This window comes from Leptodactylus fuscus, chromosome 3, assembly GCF_031893055.1.
Source record: "Leptodactylus fuscus isolate aLepFus1 chromosome 3, aLepFus1.hap2, whole genome shotgun sequence".
Classification (NCBI taxonomy): domain Eukaryota; kingdom Metazoa; phylum Chordata; class Amphibia; order Anura; family Leptodactylidae; genus Leptodactylus; species Leptodactylus fuscus.
In genome coordinates, this window is record NC_134267.1 from 89,368,748 (window position 1) to 89,383,889 (window position 15,142).

The following is a 15,142-nucleotide window of genomic DNA, read 5'->3' on the forward strand; positions in this document are numbered from 1 at the left end:
AGGCCCATCAGCTTTCATCATGGCGTCTTGGTGTCATTTTGCTAGAAAAAAAAAAAAAAAAAAACTGTGCCACGTGCCATGTTGTTTTTTTTTCCTGGCAAACATGATGTGCAGCGGAGACTCCAGCACAGAGGTGAATAGAGCTGTTTTGTACCATTCTATTTTGTAGCTAGCTAAGGTGTTTCTGACATTGTATAGCGTGAGTGATTAGTCAGACTGGGAGGACATTGTCATGAAATGATAACTGTTGCTTCTTCCTCACTTGAGGTTGCTCAATAAATTGTATAAAATGCAGGTGTGGAAATATCATGTACTTTGGGTGCAACCCAACAAAACAGATTTAATTGTGACAGTAGTTCAACCTTAAAATTGCATCTAAAGATAATTGTGGTAAAAGTAGGACAAAGTTATATGAAGTTCGGAAAAACACTGCGGCATATTTACAATCCTGTCTAACTTATAGGCAGGCAGCCTGAAACTGCCACATTTCTCATAGTGCAACTTTAGGTAAATACTTTATTCTCACACTTCGGTGTTATGTAATTGTACATTGAAAAAATGCAATCCAGTGAATTGTCAACTTTTTCGGTCCACCAGCCCGGATTGCCAATGAATTTAGGAGAAGCTGGTGTTAGATGAAGGTGTGAAAATGTGCAGGTTTTCCACTATAGGAAGTGTCTGCTGGGTTCGCACTGCTGTTATTAATGTCCATTGCTGTCTTCTGTCATAGGATGATAGCAATGGACATTAAACTGTTGTAGAGATACCACTGACACTGTAAAAAGCATGATGGACATTATCTTCAGTCATGTTGCTTACTTTTGTTACATAAGGAAAAGTCCTGTATCAATGGTTTTATCTTCTTTTACAAAAGTAAACATAAGGGAAGATAGTGTTCATGTTGTTTACATTAGTGTCAGTGGGAATGGACATAGAATCAGTCCGTGTCTGTTCTCTGCAACAGTTTAATGTCCGTTGCTGTCATCCTATAAAGGAACATCCAATAGGCAGGAAAAAAGAAGGCAGGATGCACGCAGATCCAATGAAGAACTCTTTATTAATCACGCAACGCGTTTCGGGCTGAATACCCTTTCTCAAGTGTGTACGTGTTGTGTGATTAATACAGAGTTCTTCATTGGATCAGCGCACCTCCTGCCTTCTTTTTTCCTGCCTTTTGGATATTCCAGACGTCCACACCAGCTGTTTCGACATACCACAGGCTTGGCTGGTGCTACTGAGGTCCACCCATCTACAGAGGCTTCCTCTGAATTTGGAAGTACCTCTATTACATGTCTACATAGTGGTTGTGAGGTAACGTCACAACCACTCAAGGTGAGCATTTTACTTTCTACTTGTTATTGCATCTCCATCCACTACGGTATCACGCTATTAGCGCTTGGCGCTGATTTATTTTTTTTTTTTCTCGGTGCATCCCATAAAGGAAGACGGCAAGGAACATTAACAATGGTAGCGTGAACCCAGCTTTAGTATTTACATCATGCACCATCATGGTTGTGCTCAGCTTGTCTGCTTTTTATAGTAAGTTTCCATGATTATTTCCATGTGATTTGACTCCAAGCTGTTATTTCTCTTCAAATAAAGCAAGTAATGTCTTATGTAATACAGTGAAACTTGTTTAAGCCGACCTTCCAAATTTTACAGCAAAATGGCGTTTTAATAAGGGTGGTCCCCAGTAAGAAAAAAAATATAAATAATACAGATTAAAGTGTCTAATGGAACAATTATATCAGCCCTCCCAAATAATTATGGTTAGTATATTCAGCAAAAGCAGGCATAGATGGGACTATCAGCTGTGTTACTGTACAAAACCCAATCCACACATATATCCATCCATCATTCTGGGCTCCCATCATGACTTTCCTCTTTTTTCAAGTTGCCAACATGGCTCCCCTCTTCTTCCTGGCCTTCGACATTGGTGTACCTTTTAAATCAAGGTCCACTTCATGGTTTCCTTCTCCTTCCTATCTCCCAACATGGTGTCCTGTTAAATCATAGTCCTCGTCATGGTTCCCCTCTCACTTCTAGTCCCCAGCAAAATATCCACTTAAATCGTGGACCCCAGCACATCTATACTGATCTTATTCCAGTTACCGAGCATGGTTCACCTCTCATTCCTAGACCCCCAATATTGTTCCCCTTTTACTGCCACATTGATGATACTTGCTGATATTTCGTAGTCCAAGAAATCTCAAGAATGCACATTTTGGTGTGACTTATGCATAAAACCTGTCCCTTTTGTGGTTCAGTTCCCAAGACAAGTAAGTTGGGCACTTCGGTGGCATACATATTGTTCAGCAGTCGTCCATTGAGAATGACATGGGGTTTTCTGCTTCAGTGTAATTTTGGTGATTTTTGTCCCGTTGTCTCTTGCTTACTGCGGTCCAATGATGTTGTACAGCACAGAGCTGCATCCATATTGGTCTCTCAGTACATGTACATCCAATCTGTTGTCTTTTCAAAGGTGTTCCCACTGAAAAACATTGGTCTTTAAGAAATGGGGGGTCGGGGGGACTACTCAAAGGAGTGGTGTTCTGGAGAGGTTCCACTGTATATACACTGAAATATCAGGTTACACTTCTCAAGTGTGTGTGTGTTTTTTGGGGGGTTTGTGTTGTTTTTTTTTTTTTTATTCATGACATGACATTTCTCTTGTAAAGTTACATACGTCCCACTCCTGAGCTGTGATCAGGCCCCAGATCTGAAACTCTCATTTATGGATCCAGACTTCATTATTGATATTTATATGCTGTATTGTATAGGCATTGATGTATAACACACTTTCTGTATGTTAGAATAAACCTTAATACATTCTAAATACTTTCAGTAAATGTTTCTCCTCACATAGGAGCTATAGTGCTTTGTTTTCTATGTGATCCTAGTGTTTTGCTCATGTCAGTGTATTACTAGCAGTACTGTTACTACATGTTGTAGACGTGTGTGTTGCTGTGATCCTCAGTTCCTGGTATTATGAGCTGTCTTCAGCGAGCACCTGTCTTGATGTGAGCCATAGCTCTGTAGCACTTTGCTGTGTGTTTCGCCTTATTATGCAAGCATCTCCTACCGCCCCATACAGGCTCGAGGGCACAGCCCAGTCCCAGCTCAGGAGGTAGCAGCATTCCAGCAGGCTCCATCTGAAGAGGCAGCATTACGCAGCTCTCCTTTGACTAGGCGATGTCACTGTTGTCAGGGTAACTGTGAACAGCGGCGTATCAGATTTTCTCCTCTTGCGCTGTGTGCTGAATATTTTAGTGTGCTGAAGCCGGCAGAAGGCTTAGGGAAAAGGTGCTTATACAGGAAGCAAATTGGTAGATTATACCTGGCTGGATTCCAGGAAGAAGAACAGGCTTGTGATCTGATACCGAGGAAGGACGTTGGGTTATCTATGCAAGTGGATATCGGCCTTTTTCCTACTCTCATGGCCCATTGTGGCCACTGACTAACCTATAGAGGAACTGGCTGCTCCATTTACTCTTCTTGGGAAGCTGTGACCGAAAAGGGGAATACATGCTGATATTTCTAAAATCCAAGAAAAAAAAACCTGTGGCGGGCAACATGCCAGGATCTGCTACTGCTACCCGGCAGGACAGAGTAAAGAAAACAGGTACAAGGCCTGCAGCTCCGGTACTTTTCACTATTAATGAAGAAGATGAGCACCAGAAGAATGGCAATAGCAAGAAGGAAAAAGGTAACCCTGGTTTTGACTGTGTACAATGCATAGTCATTGAACATGCCTGTCCTTCAATGCAGATGTAGGCAGAACAGGCTTGTATCCAGCTGACATGTCTAGTTGCTAGGCTCTGGGATTTGCATTCCTCTAGAAATGAATGTTGAGCGTACGTTACTATGTCTTGCTACATTATGGTTTTTGCAGTATGGATGTTATGTGGGTGCTAGTACTATTTAATGACCTTTTTCTTGTAACCATCTTATCTCATATACAGAATGCATAATACATTTTTCTCGTGCTTGGAAATACAGCTATGCTACTTGATATGACAGAGAAAAATGGGTGCCTCATTCTGTAACAAATGTGCACAGTGTTTGTCAATTTTTCAGTGGTGACATTTCAATGTGACTACACATTTGATTTATCCGCAAGGCCTGTTCAGGACCCAGTATGCAGAATGCTTTTAGAAATAACAGGGCCCTCCCTTATGCAGAGATCTGTGCTAGTACGCATTGTGATAGGGTAGTGTGCCCCAGTGAACTGTCCTGCCAGTCTAATGCTTGCCCTATAGTGCTAGTATGCTGTGGGTGTGAACAGTCTTGTGTCATGCAAGTTGAATGCTTCCATCTCACCTCCTCCACAACAGCTGAGGAGTGTCAAGGGTGTCACTGACATCTTTACATAAAGATAATCCATTATTAACCTATCCCATAGTCATTAGTACTGCCAACTAATATACTGCACAGGGAGGACTCTATAAATAGATTAAAAAGAGCATACGTCTGCAAGTCTGTTTCTCTGATGCCTATTAGAAGACTTGTTAAAGTAGACCAACTAGAAAATATATTATCACCAATGTGTAATGGTCATTCTGGTACTTCATGGGAAACTGCCATGGAGCTAGGACCGTGCTGTGGAGACCTTATGTAGGTCAGACCTCTGTGATGGCTTTTAACCTTGATGGGTACCAGAATGATAACAGCACTGTCCAGGTTCTGCTCTGAAATATTCCAAGCACTGGAAAAGTATGTTTATAGTTGTAGTTTTTACTTGGACAACTACTAATTACTTTGGTATAGTAGTACTGCAAGGAGATGAAGGTTAACTTCCTTAGTCAAGCAACCTAGGTTATGTTTATGCTATGTACCATTGATGATGCAATGTGTATCTTGTAGTGTTTTCTGTACAGTTGCAAAGTGTACAGGTGGAATGTGTTTACGCCTAGGTGTTGCAGCATGGCAGCGTTTACTTTGACTCATTCTTTGGTATGACCCTTCAGTAGTTGTGATGTGATGCCTTTTTGAGAGATGCCATTGGCCGAGTCCATTTGTTTGGAAAGTCCACACCATCCAGTAAAGCAGATACTGCATCACGGGAAAGCAGACACCTAGTCCATGAGGGTGGTAGGGAGCTTAGGCATCACTCCAGTCCCCACAGGCTAACTGCTTGTGTAAGCTATTGGTGACTGAGGTTACTTGTTGAAAGTGATCTTTACCCTGTCCATTGCTAAGTTAGTAAAAGTTCAGTTCTGGTAGCATGGACGTCTGTTGGTTTGTCTTCTAACAGGAGTACACACCAAGGGCGAGACTAGCAAAGACTGGGCTACATAGCAAACTTCTTACTTGGGGAAGGGGGGGGGGGCCCACGGCATAGCACCCCCTTTATCTGCCTCCACACATTATAATTTCCAATTTACACAAAATGTCCCAAAGTGGCTTCCAGACATTATAATATTCCATAGTGGCCTCTCCTCACAGTATAAAGTCCCATCGTGACCCCTACGGTGTTCGTTGCAAAAAAATTTGGGTTAAGCAGATCCTGAAATTTTTTTGGGTATACCACCCACAAACTATTAGACACCACAAAGTTGCACCAAAGAGGCAAGTAACACATTTTTATATTTGATCACCTCCCCTGGGCCTCCAATCATTATGCTCTGGAGTCTGAAAAGTCTCTAGAGTATAGTAATACCATTATTTGTTGGGGTTCGCCCAACAAATACTCTTGCTGCAGCCACGTGGCCTTATTTACCGATCCCTGTTTCTGCTCATGGCCGCCCTCGCTCCCCTTCTTTCCTCCAGGGGGCACCAGTGACAGGATATGGGAAGCACGGGGTGCTCTGGAGAGCAAAAAGAGAAACAGAGACAGCAATGAACAGAAATGCAGAATTGGGGATTAGTAAGTAAAAAAACAAAGCAAAATAAAAAAAACGGGCTCACTGGGCATCGTGGCAGCTGCTATAGTGGTAGTTACCCCATTGGGTACACACCACCACCATGTCTGTTAGAGGGTTCAAGTTAACTGGCTGGAAGCTGGCTAGAATATTAATCTAGGTTCACACTGTAATTTGCAGCTGATTTTGAGATATCGGTAGATTCTGTCTCAAAATCGGCTCCAAATTCCTGCCAGAATCTGCCGCCCATTGTTTTCAGTGAAGCTTTATCCTGCTGGCGCTTGCTGCAGTTTCTGTGCCTGATTCAGACACAATGAGCAGTGTGAGATTCAATCTGATTAGTTCCATTGTGTCAGCAGTGAGCAAAGTCATGGCAGAAAGTTGAAGCTTTGCCGCTAGAAGACTGTCTCAAATTCCTCTGTAAATTGTCTCTTGTGAACTAATCCTAACAGTAGTATACCATGCCCATAGATGTAAGATATGACACTAGCTATGCTAGTTGAATCCATATTAAATTTATCACATTTCGCTAAATTGTTGGTGAATCACCTCTCTCCTTTGATGCCCCACCTGATCCATACTGATCTGGTCGGCTTCATCCTTGGCCGTGAAGCTAGGGACAATGTCTGCAAGACCCTCCTCGTCTCTAGTACGGCGCGCTCCCGTAATACGCCCCTCTGTCTCCTCTCTGTCGATGCTGAGAAGGCATTCGATCCCGTTCATTAGGGCTTCTTGCAGGCCACTCTGGAGCAGGTAGGGGTTGGCTCTGGTTTCTTGCACAAGGGTCTTCTGTCTGATCCTTTCCCAGTCCGTAATTACACCCACCAGGGCTGCCCTTTGTCCCCCTCACTCTACGCCCTTGTAATGGAACACCTCGCGGTTGCCCTGCCTACCCAGCCTCACCTTTCTTTCTCCTCGATCATTGAGGAGTTTCGCTGTTTTGGCGATATCTCTAATTTCAAAGTCAACTTTTTAAAGACCGAAGCCCTCAACATGTCGCTCCCCCAGACGGATGTTGCGTACCTTGCTTCGACTTTTCCCTTTAAATGGCAGCCCGGCTCCATTAAATATTTAGGTATCCAGATTCCCTCTGACCTGGTCGCCCTGAACTACCTCCCATTACTGGACAAGACTGCGGTTGACTTGAGATTTTATGGAGCTCTCGGCCTGTCCTGGTTTCGGACGCATCAACATCCTGATGTTTGATGTCGTCCTTAGGCTGAATTTACACAGGGTATTTTGGTCAGGATTTTGAGGCCGTATCTCCTCAAAATCCTGACCAAAAAGACGGCTCCCATTGAAATCAATGGGAGCCGGTCAGTTCTATCCAGCTTCCGGAAAAAATAACGAACATGCTCATTCTTCAGGCGGAGCCGCCTCGTGAATCTGCCTGAAGACATTCCCTCTTCCCGGCTATGCCCATTCATTTGGGCCTAATCCGGAGCACAGTGTGCGACTTGATGCCGGTACGGTGCATCAGCATCCAGTCACAGCTACCCGTATTTTGGACCGGAACCTGAGGTGGAGGACCGAAAGACCCTATGTGAACCCGGCATTAGGTTCCTCTATCTCTTCTAGGCCCTTCCGATCACGCTGTATTGTCGCAGTGGGTTGTTTTTTCCACATCTGCTGGGAATGCGGGGAGATCCAGGTGTTTTGGTCGTCTGTCTTTTCATTGTACGCAAAGGTCAGTGGTCGCTCCTTGTCCCCTTCCCCTCAGCTGGCTCTCCTATCCCTTATCCTCGGTAAAGATTTCTAAGGTAAAGGGTGATCTGTTTTGCCAGTTCCTTACGGCTGCCAGGATGGTTATTCCCCGCCACTGGCGTAGTACTGTCTCCTTCTCTGATGGAATGGCTCCAGGAGCTCCTCCTTATTAGGAGGATGGAGGCCTTGGTCGCGGAGGACTCTGCGGTCCGTACTCTCTGGTGGCCGTGGGTTGTGTTTCAAGAGTCAGTGGAATTTTCCTCCCTTTTTGCATAATTCTCTCACTTTGGTTTCTTCTTTTTGGCACCTGGGGCCCCTGTCCCCCTCCCTATTATTGAGCCTACCTATGTCTCTGTTGTTCCCCACTGTTCCTTGTCCTTGTTGTGCCCTTGTCTCTTGTTTACTGTTTTTCTTGTTTTGTGCCCCCTGGTCGCTTAGGCTTTTGCTCGTTCATTTTACGAGTTGTGTGCGAGCCGATATGATGGTCCCATTCGTGCTTTGTTTTCATTGATTTATGCTATGGCTTTGCCTTATTCATGTTCTGTTTTGTATTATGAAAACTTAAATGTAGGTACACCGTAATCTGTTTTTATTAATCACATTTATTTGTAATTTCCGGATTCCAGAAACTGAGCTGAAGTACTGGTTATTTCTTTCTCGGGGAAAAGGACATTGACTGTGCCCAGCCAGGACTAGCACTGTTTGCAAAGAGAAATACTGATCAGAACTTGTTTGCATTGGCTATTAAGGCTGGCCTTAAATAGTACACCCTGCCACATCTGCTATTCACCTATTGCTAAGATGCACCTAGATTTCCCGTTTGGGGCAACATTATAGGTGTAACCCAGCAATTGATGGTCATTCTACAAATTCAGCTACTATGCCTTTGAATTTCTCAATTCATCAGTGCATGTCGGGCTTACATGACTGGGATCTGTGAGTGACTGTTTTCTAGATTTTGTGCGATCATGCCCCCCATGAACTATACTGCTTGTTATTTTAAACCTCCTTATGTGTTAAAAAAACCCAAAAAAAACCAACGTATTGGTCCTTGCTGTCCATGGGTCTCCCCCTTTATGAGCATACACAGGTACTGTACATTTAGCTACCTTATTTGAGATGGCCTTACCACCTTCTACAATATTAGCGACCTATAGATAATTAAAGTGTAACTCCAATTATAAAACAAAATCTTTTCAGAAATGAATAGTAAGGGCGAAAAGAAACTTTGTAACAGATCTTATTTAACAAATATGTTGCCTTCTCCATTTACTTCTCCAGTTATTTTTATATGTTTGTCTATGGAGGAGTAGAAGGAGGCTGCTGGAAAACACACAGATAAGGGCGGGGTTCACACCAGCGCCCGATCTCCGCTTTGTGGGTTTCCGTCTTCTGCCGACAGGAGACGGAAACACGGCATACAGAGTCTGGCCGTGAGCGTCCTCTGCTCTCTCAAATGAATGGGTTTGAAAACTGCCTGCCGGTTTTGGAGACTGGGTGCAGGTGTGAACCCGCCCTAACTAATGCTGCAATCTGCTATTCTTCAATTGAGGAGGGGCTCTTTTAATACTGCTAGCAATAAAAGGAAATAAATCCATACACTTCTTCCTCATCTCTTTCTCATCTCCATAGAGTTCTATGTGTGAGCAGCTGCAGATTCTATGTAAACCAACAGGCCAATAAGGAGAAGGAAAAAGGAAACAGATCTCCTTAGGGCTCGTTCACATCTGCGGCCCGGTGTCCGTACTTAGGTTTCCGTTTCCTGCCTAAAACACAGGCAGGAGACGGAAACCTGCAGGAGACTTTCTCACCCATTCATTTGAATAGGTGAGAAAGCTGTCCGGCCATGCGCGGCAGTGAGCGTTTTGCGCTCTCCGCCGCGAAACCGGTTTTTATAATCCGGACACAGAATAAGATATATTACAATGTTTCTTCTAAGGGGATATTGTCACTCCTTAGGGAGAGACCACCATATAGGTGTGTGGAGACTTGTTAAGCCTTTAGCACTCCACTTTGCAAGGAACTATGGGAAGAATATGCAAATCTGGCTTCCATGATGTAATTAGGAAGACAGTTGCTGCCTCAGTATTGCAAACCAATAGAGGGCGCTCACTGGAATGTGCAAGCCTTCCAGTGAAATAACCCAATAATGGCTGCTCCCTTTAGCATCATGCCCGACCTTCCAAGAGGTCTTTGTTTTGCAATGACGCTAGGATTATTACCAGGTATAGTCTCTCAATCGAGGACAGCTGTTTCGATCTACTTGGATCTCTTCAGCCCGATGTAGAGAGGACTATAACATGGTAGAGGTGAGAGGCTTAGACAGGGTTAAGGGGATATTGTCACTCCTTAGGGAGAGACCACCATGTTTCTTTTAAACCTTTTTCCTAAATGAATAGTGCATGTGAATATAAGCATTAACCTGCATTTTTTTAAGGCTAGCTGGATATTGTCATGTGTTAAAAGGGGTATATGCTCTCAGGACAGGGATGTAATATTACCATTGTGCAAAGCACTAGTTTGGCCTTATCTAGAATATGCTTTTCAGTTCTGGGCACCATCTGGATTTAGAACAGGTACAAAGGAGAGCCATGAAACTTACACTCACCGGCCACTTTATTAGGTACACCTGTCCAACTGCTCGTTAACACTTAATTTCTAATCAGCCAATCACATGGCGGCAACTCAGTGCATTTAGGCATGTAGACATGGTCAAGACAATCTCCTGCAGTTCAAACCGAGCATCAGTATGGGGAAGAAAGGTGATTTGAGTGCCTTTGAACGTGGCATGGTTGTTGGTGCCAGAAGGGCTGGTCTGAGTATTTCAGAAACTGCTGATCTACTGGGATTTTCACGCACAACCATCTCTAGGGTTTACAGAGAATGGTCCGAAAAAGAAAAAACATCCAGTGAGTGGCAGTTCTGTGGGCGGAAATGCGTTGTTGATGCCAGAGGTCAGAGGAGAATGGCCAGACTGGTTCGAGCTGATAGAAAGGCAACAGTGACTCAAATAGCCACCCGTTACAACCAAGGTAGCCAGAAGAGCATCTCTGAACGCACAGTACGTTGAACTTTGAGGCAGATGGGCTACAGCAGCAGAAGACCACACCGGGTGCCACTCCTTTCAGCTAAGAACAGGAAACTGAGGCTACAATTTGCACAAGCTCATCGAAATTGGACAATTGAAGATTGGAAAAACGTTGCCTGGTCTGATGAGTCTTGATTTCTGCTGCGACATTCGGATGGTAGGGTCGGAATTTGGCGTCAACAACATGAAAGCATGGATCCATCCTGCCTTGTATCAACGGTTCAGGCTGGTGGTGGTGGTGTCATGGTGTGGGGAATATTTTCTTGGCACTCTTTGGGGCCCCTTGGTACCAATTGAGCATCGTTGCAACGCCAAAGCCTACCTGAGTATTGTTGCTGACCATGTCCATCCCTTTATGACCACAATGTACCCAACATCTGATGGCTACTTTCAGCAGGATAATGCGCTATGTCATAAAGCTGGAATCATCTCAGACTGGTTTCTTGAACATGACAATGAGTTCACTGTACTCCAATGGCCTCCACAGTCACCAGATCTCAATCCAATAGAGCATCTTTGGGATGTGGTGGAACGGGAGATTCGCATCATGGATGTGCAGCCGACAAATCTGCGGCAACTGTGTGATGCCATCATGTCAATATGGACCACAATCTCTGAGGAATGCTTCCAGCACCTTGTTGAATCTATGCCACGAAGAATTGAGGCAGTTCTGAAGGCAAAAGGGGGTCCAACCCGTTACTAGCATGGTGTACCTAATAAAGTGGCCGGTGAGTGTATAAGGGGGTGAATGACTTATGAGAAAAGGTTAAAAGTGCTAAAACAACTAAACTTGCCTATCATTGAGAAAAGACTTGGTAAACCCACAATAAATATGCTGAAAAGTTGTGTATGTAAAATCTTCAAAAGACAAGTGGAACTCCCTTTAGATTGAGAAAGATTCAAGACTGACAAGACTTCTTCCCCATTAGATCAGAGATTCTATAGACTAGTTTATCTCACTGGTCACAGCAGTGACAGCCGACAGTTGTCTCCTAGATTTTAGTTGGCGAGCAATGCAGTATCTAAAGCCAACCAGTTTATAACATTAGTGGGAGCCACTCTGTCCCTGAACAGCTGGGGGTCCTAAATGTAGGACCTGCACAAATCTAATACTGATGACATATCCTAAAGATTGGCCATCTATATTGGAAATGGGCTAACCCCTTTAATTTATGGAGTATTCCAAGTCTTGTAGTGACTGGATGCTAAAGGACTTATTACTACAGATCCCGCAGCTACATGTTCTCCATGGTTGTAGCAATGTACTAAAGCAGATATGCAAACCATGGAACAGGAAATTGGTTTTACATGAAGTTTCAGAAATTGATCTCCTCTTCATGGCAACTGAAGCCTCTTAGTTCACATGTAATGATAACTGATACAGCTAGTCCATAAAAACTCAAGTCTTGTTTGTACCGCTGCTTCACATTGATCATTTTAGTAAGCATGTGACCATACGGAAAAGGAAAAAGCAGACTATGAGGCCTTCCATTCAGCTGCATTTTGGAAAGTTGGTGCTTGTGGCTAAGAAGTACAAATATTGGAGGACATATTTTTCCTGTTTTTGCAATTATTTTGCTTGATATGACCTGGTGATTTTCCTATAGCCATAGTAGGGGAAGCAGTAATACAAATGTTATGGTGGAACAGTTATTAATTTCTGGAATACCGTATATCTAGGTGTAGAGCCTCACCAGCTGTAAATCTAGTCCTGTGTATTAGTAGTTTATTAGCTAAATATGGACTGCTGGGTTTATGGTTCTTCAAAGCATTTCCACATTCTTTCCATATGTTCTGTTACTACTTCTGGTAATGGAGAATTACTTGGTGGTCATTGAGGTTGCAGGAGAGAGAAAAATTTAAAAGCAATACTAAGGTCCTGGCTTATTGGCACAGTGTAGGGGATAAAAGCCAGGGGCTCTATCATTGGGAAAAATCATTTTTAACTAATCACATCCTTGCATAGGCTTTACAAAGGCTGTTCCACACCTACCTTTTGTATGTAAATTGCCTCAGTGGTTTTTGAATAAGTCCGTTTTTCTTCATATGCTAATAAGACTGGTGCACGATGCATTGTGCACCCCCTTTGCTATTGTTTCCTATGCCCCGAGGCCCAGTACTGGTCCACGGAACGGCGGTTGGGTACCCCTGGATTATACTCATCATACTGTATCATATTATGCTGGGGTTGGGGAACTGTCCAGGATACAGACCGATGGATTGTTATAAATTCTACATATATTTCAGATTTTAGTTGTGACTATAATGTTCAGTAGTTTTGAGACAGACATTAGTTTGGTTGACAGCCCTTGTCTTAGTTTTGCATTAGAATGCATTTTTGGCCAAGCTAAATACATTTTTTTTTTTTTTTTTTTATACATTATGGGGTTTGTCCAGTTTCAGACCAATGCTAAGAGAAATGTGTTCTTGTTTGTATAATAAAAAGTTGTACAATTTTTCAATATACTTTCTGTATCCATTCCTTACAGTTTTCTAAATCGTATCTTGCTTTAATTCATTCTGCTTATTCCCAGTGGATAAAAATCAGTCCATGTGATATACAGTCCATGGTCATGTCACGGACACACGTGCACTGCTCGTCACCATTCAGATGTCTGATTACTCTGCACCAGAGCAGAAGCAAGCACTAGAAGTTATTAAAGAGGACCTTTCACCACTTTTGGGCACATGCAGTGTTATATACTGCCAGAAAGCCGACAGTACGCTGAGTTCAGCGCACTGTCGGCTTTCCCGATCTGTGCCCGGTGTAGAGAGCTTACGGTGCCGGTACCGTAGTGCTCTACGGTTAGAAGGGCGTTTCTGACCATTAGCCAGAGACGTCCTTCTGCCTTGCGGCGCCTATCGCGCTGTGCTGTGGAGCGGGGAGGAACTCCCCCCTCCCTCTGCTCACACAGCTCGTCCATAGACGAGCATTATCAGGAGCGGGAGGGGGGAGTTCCTCCCGGCTCCACAGTACAGCGCGATAGGCGCCGCGAGGCAGAAGGACGTCTCTGGCTAATGGTCAGAAACGCCCTTCTGACCATAGAAGAGCTACGGTACCGGGCCGTAAGCTCTTTACACCGGGCACAGATCGGGAAAGCCGACAGTGCACTGAACTCAGCGCACTGTCTGCTTTCTGGCAGTATATAACACTGCATGTGCCCAAAAGTGGTGAAAGGTCCTCTTTAAGGTCAGGGTTAAGGGGGCAGGTCTCCTGATCTGTGATCTGATCAGCTGGTTAAAAGCTAAAAAATCCTCCCAGAACTTTGTGAGCATCTGCCACAGGTGACCCCACAACCAAAAGGATTTGTTTGGCAAGCTATGTGCGCCTGTTTTTGTCTCCTAGTTAAGATGAGGAGCAGGATCTGTCAAATGATAGACATTACAGTATCTGTTAGGGGTATGCTGTTGGAACTTTTTTCCCGAGGCAATACCTTGTAAGCATCCTCACATTTAGGTTGCCCTCAAATGAAAAGTAGCACGCTTACGAGGGAGTACAAGGTGTGCAAGCTGTACATTTGTAATATTTGCAAAACATATTTTTGTGTGTAACCGATTACCATGAAAGCTGGGCTGTGCTAAACATGACTTACAGCAAACAGACATGATAAAATGCCTCAGTCTCTGAGATTCTTCATAGGACTGCTGTATTCTTATAATAGCAGTACACACTATCAGTAGACTAGTATATTTATTTAAGGTGGCAGAAGCAAACAGAAATGGCAATTATATGCATTGTGTAGCCAAGCCTTTATTTCAGCCCTCAGTCTTTCAAAAGACTTTCCCACCAGCCAAATCATAAGAAAAAAAAAAATTGTGCAAAATTGTAACCTGAAATGTATCATGGGAAATGTCATCTGATGCCTGCAGAGTTGTGATATGTTATACATCTAAACTGTGAGACTGTAAAATATGAGGGCAGCTATGTACTTTCAATGTAAGGCTTCATTCACACACCAGTTTTTTGGTTAATGTTTTCAACAAACCCTTGAGTGAAGACTTCACAAACATAAGGAATAATGGAAAGCTTTGCACTTGGTACTAAGGCTGATGGATGGGTGCCCCAGCCCCTCTATTTCCTTCAGAGCTAACTGAGGTTTCTGAAGTCAGTGACTGATGTGCATCTTCCGATCTCCAAATATTTACTGGCATTTCTGCTGCAAGTATGTGTGGATGGGATTTGCAGTGACTAAAACACTGTGGCTAAATGGTGCCATTTTATTCCTCCATGGGTTTGTAGATGCTGTAATTTAGGGGTTCTGTGCTGGTTCCAAAGCAGAGTCATCTGATCAGAACCTCCTCTAGTTAGCTGTGCTATGAGGGCTGGCTTTACCATAGTATGTGGCTGGTTCAAATCACTTGACCTGGTGTTGGAACCTGCCCAGAACCCCTACATACACCATCTAAAATCCCCAGAGGAAGTAAGTAAAATGCTCTTCCATCACAAACAGCGGCGCTAGAATGTTCCCTTTTATGTCTTGTCATCTGC

At 43.7% G+C, this 15,142-nt stretch overlaps 1 protein-coding gene across 2 annotated transcripts in view; it reads left to right on the top strand.

Moving 5' to 3' along the window:
* Positions 1-3,123: 3,123 nt before the first annotated feature.
* Positions 3,124-15,142, top strand: part of MAP7 (microtubule associated protein 7) — an 88,709-nt gene continuing 76,690 nt past the window's right edge. For both annotated transcript variants that reach the window (XM_075267934.1, XM_075267935.1), the window contains exon 1: positions 3,124-3,706. In XM_075267934.1, the coding sequence (XP_075124035.1) occupies positions 3,526-3,706 (181 nt within the window). In that variant the 5' untranslated portion in view covers positions 3,124-3,525. The remainder of the gene's footprint in view (positions 3,707-15,142) is intronic.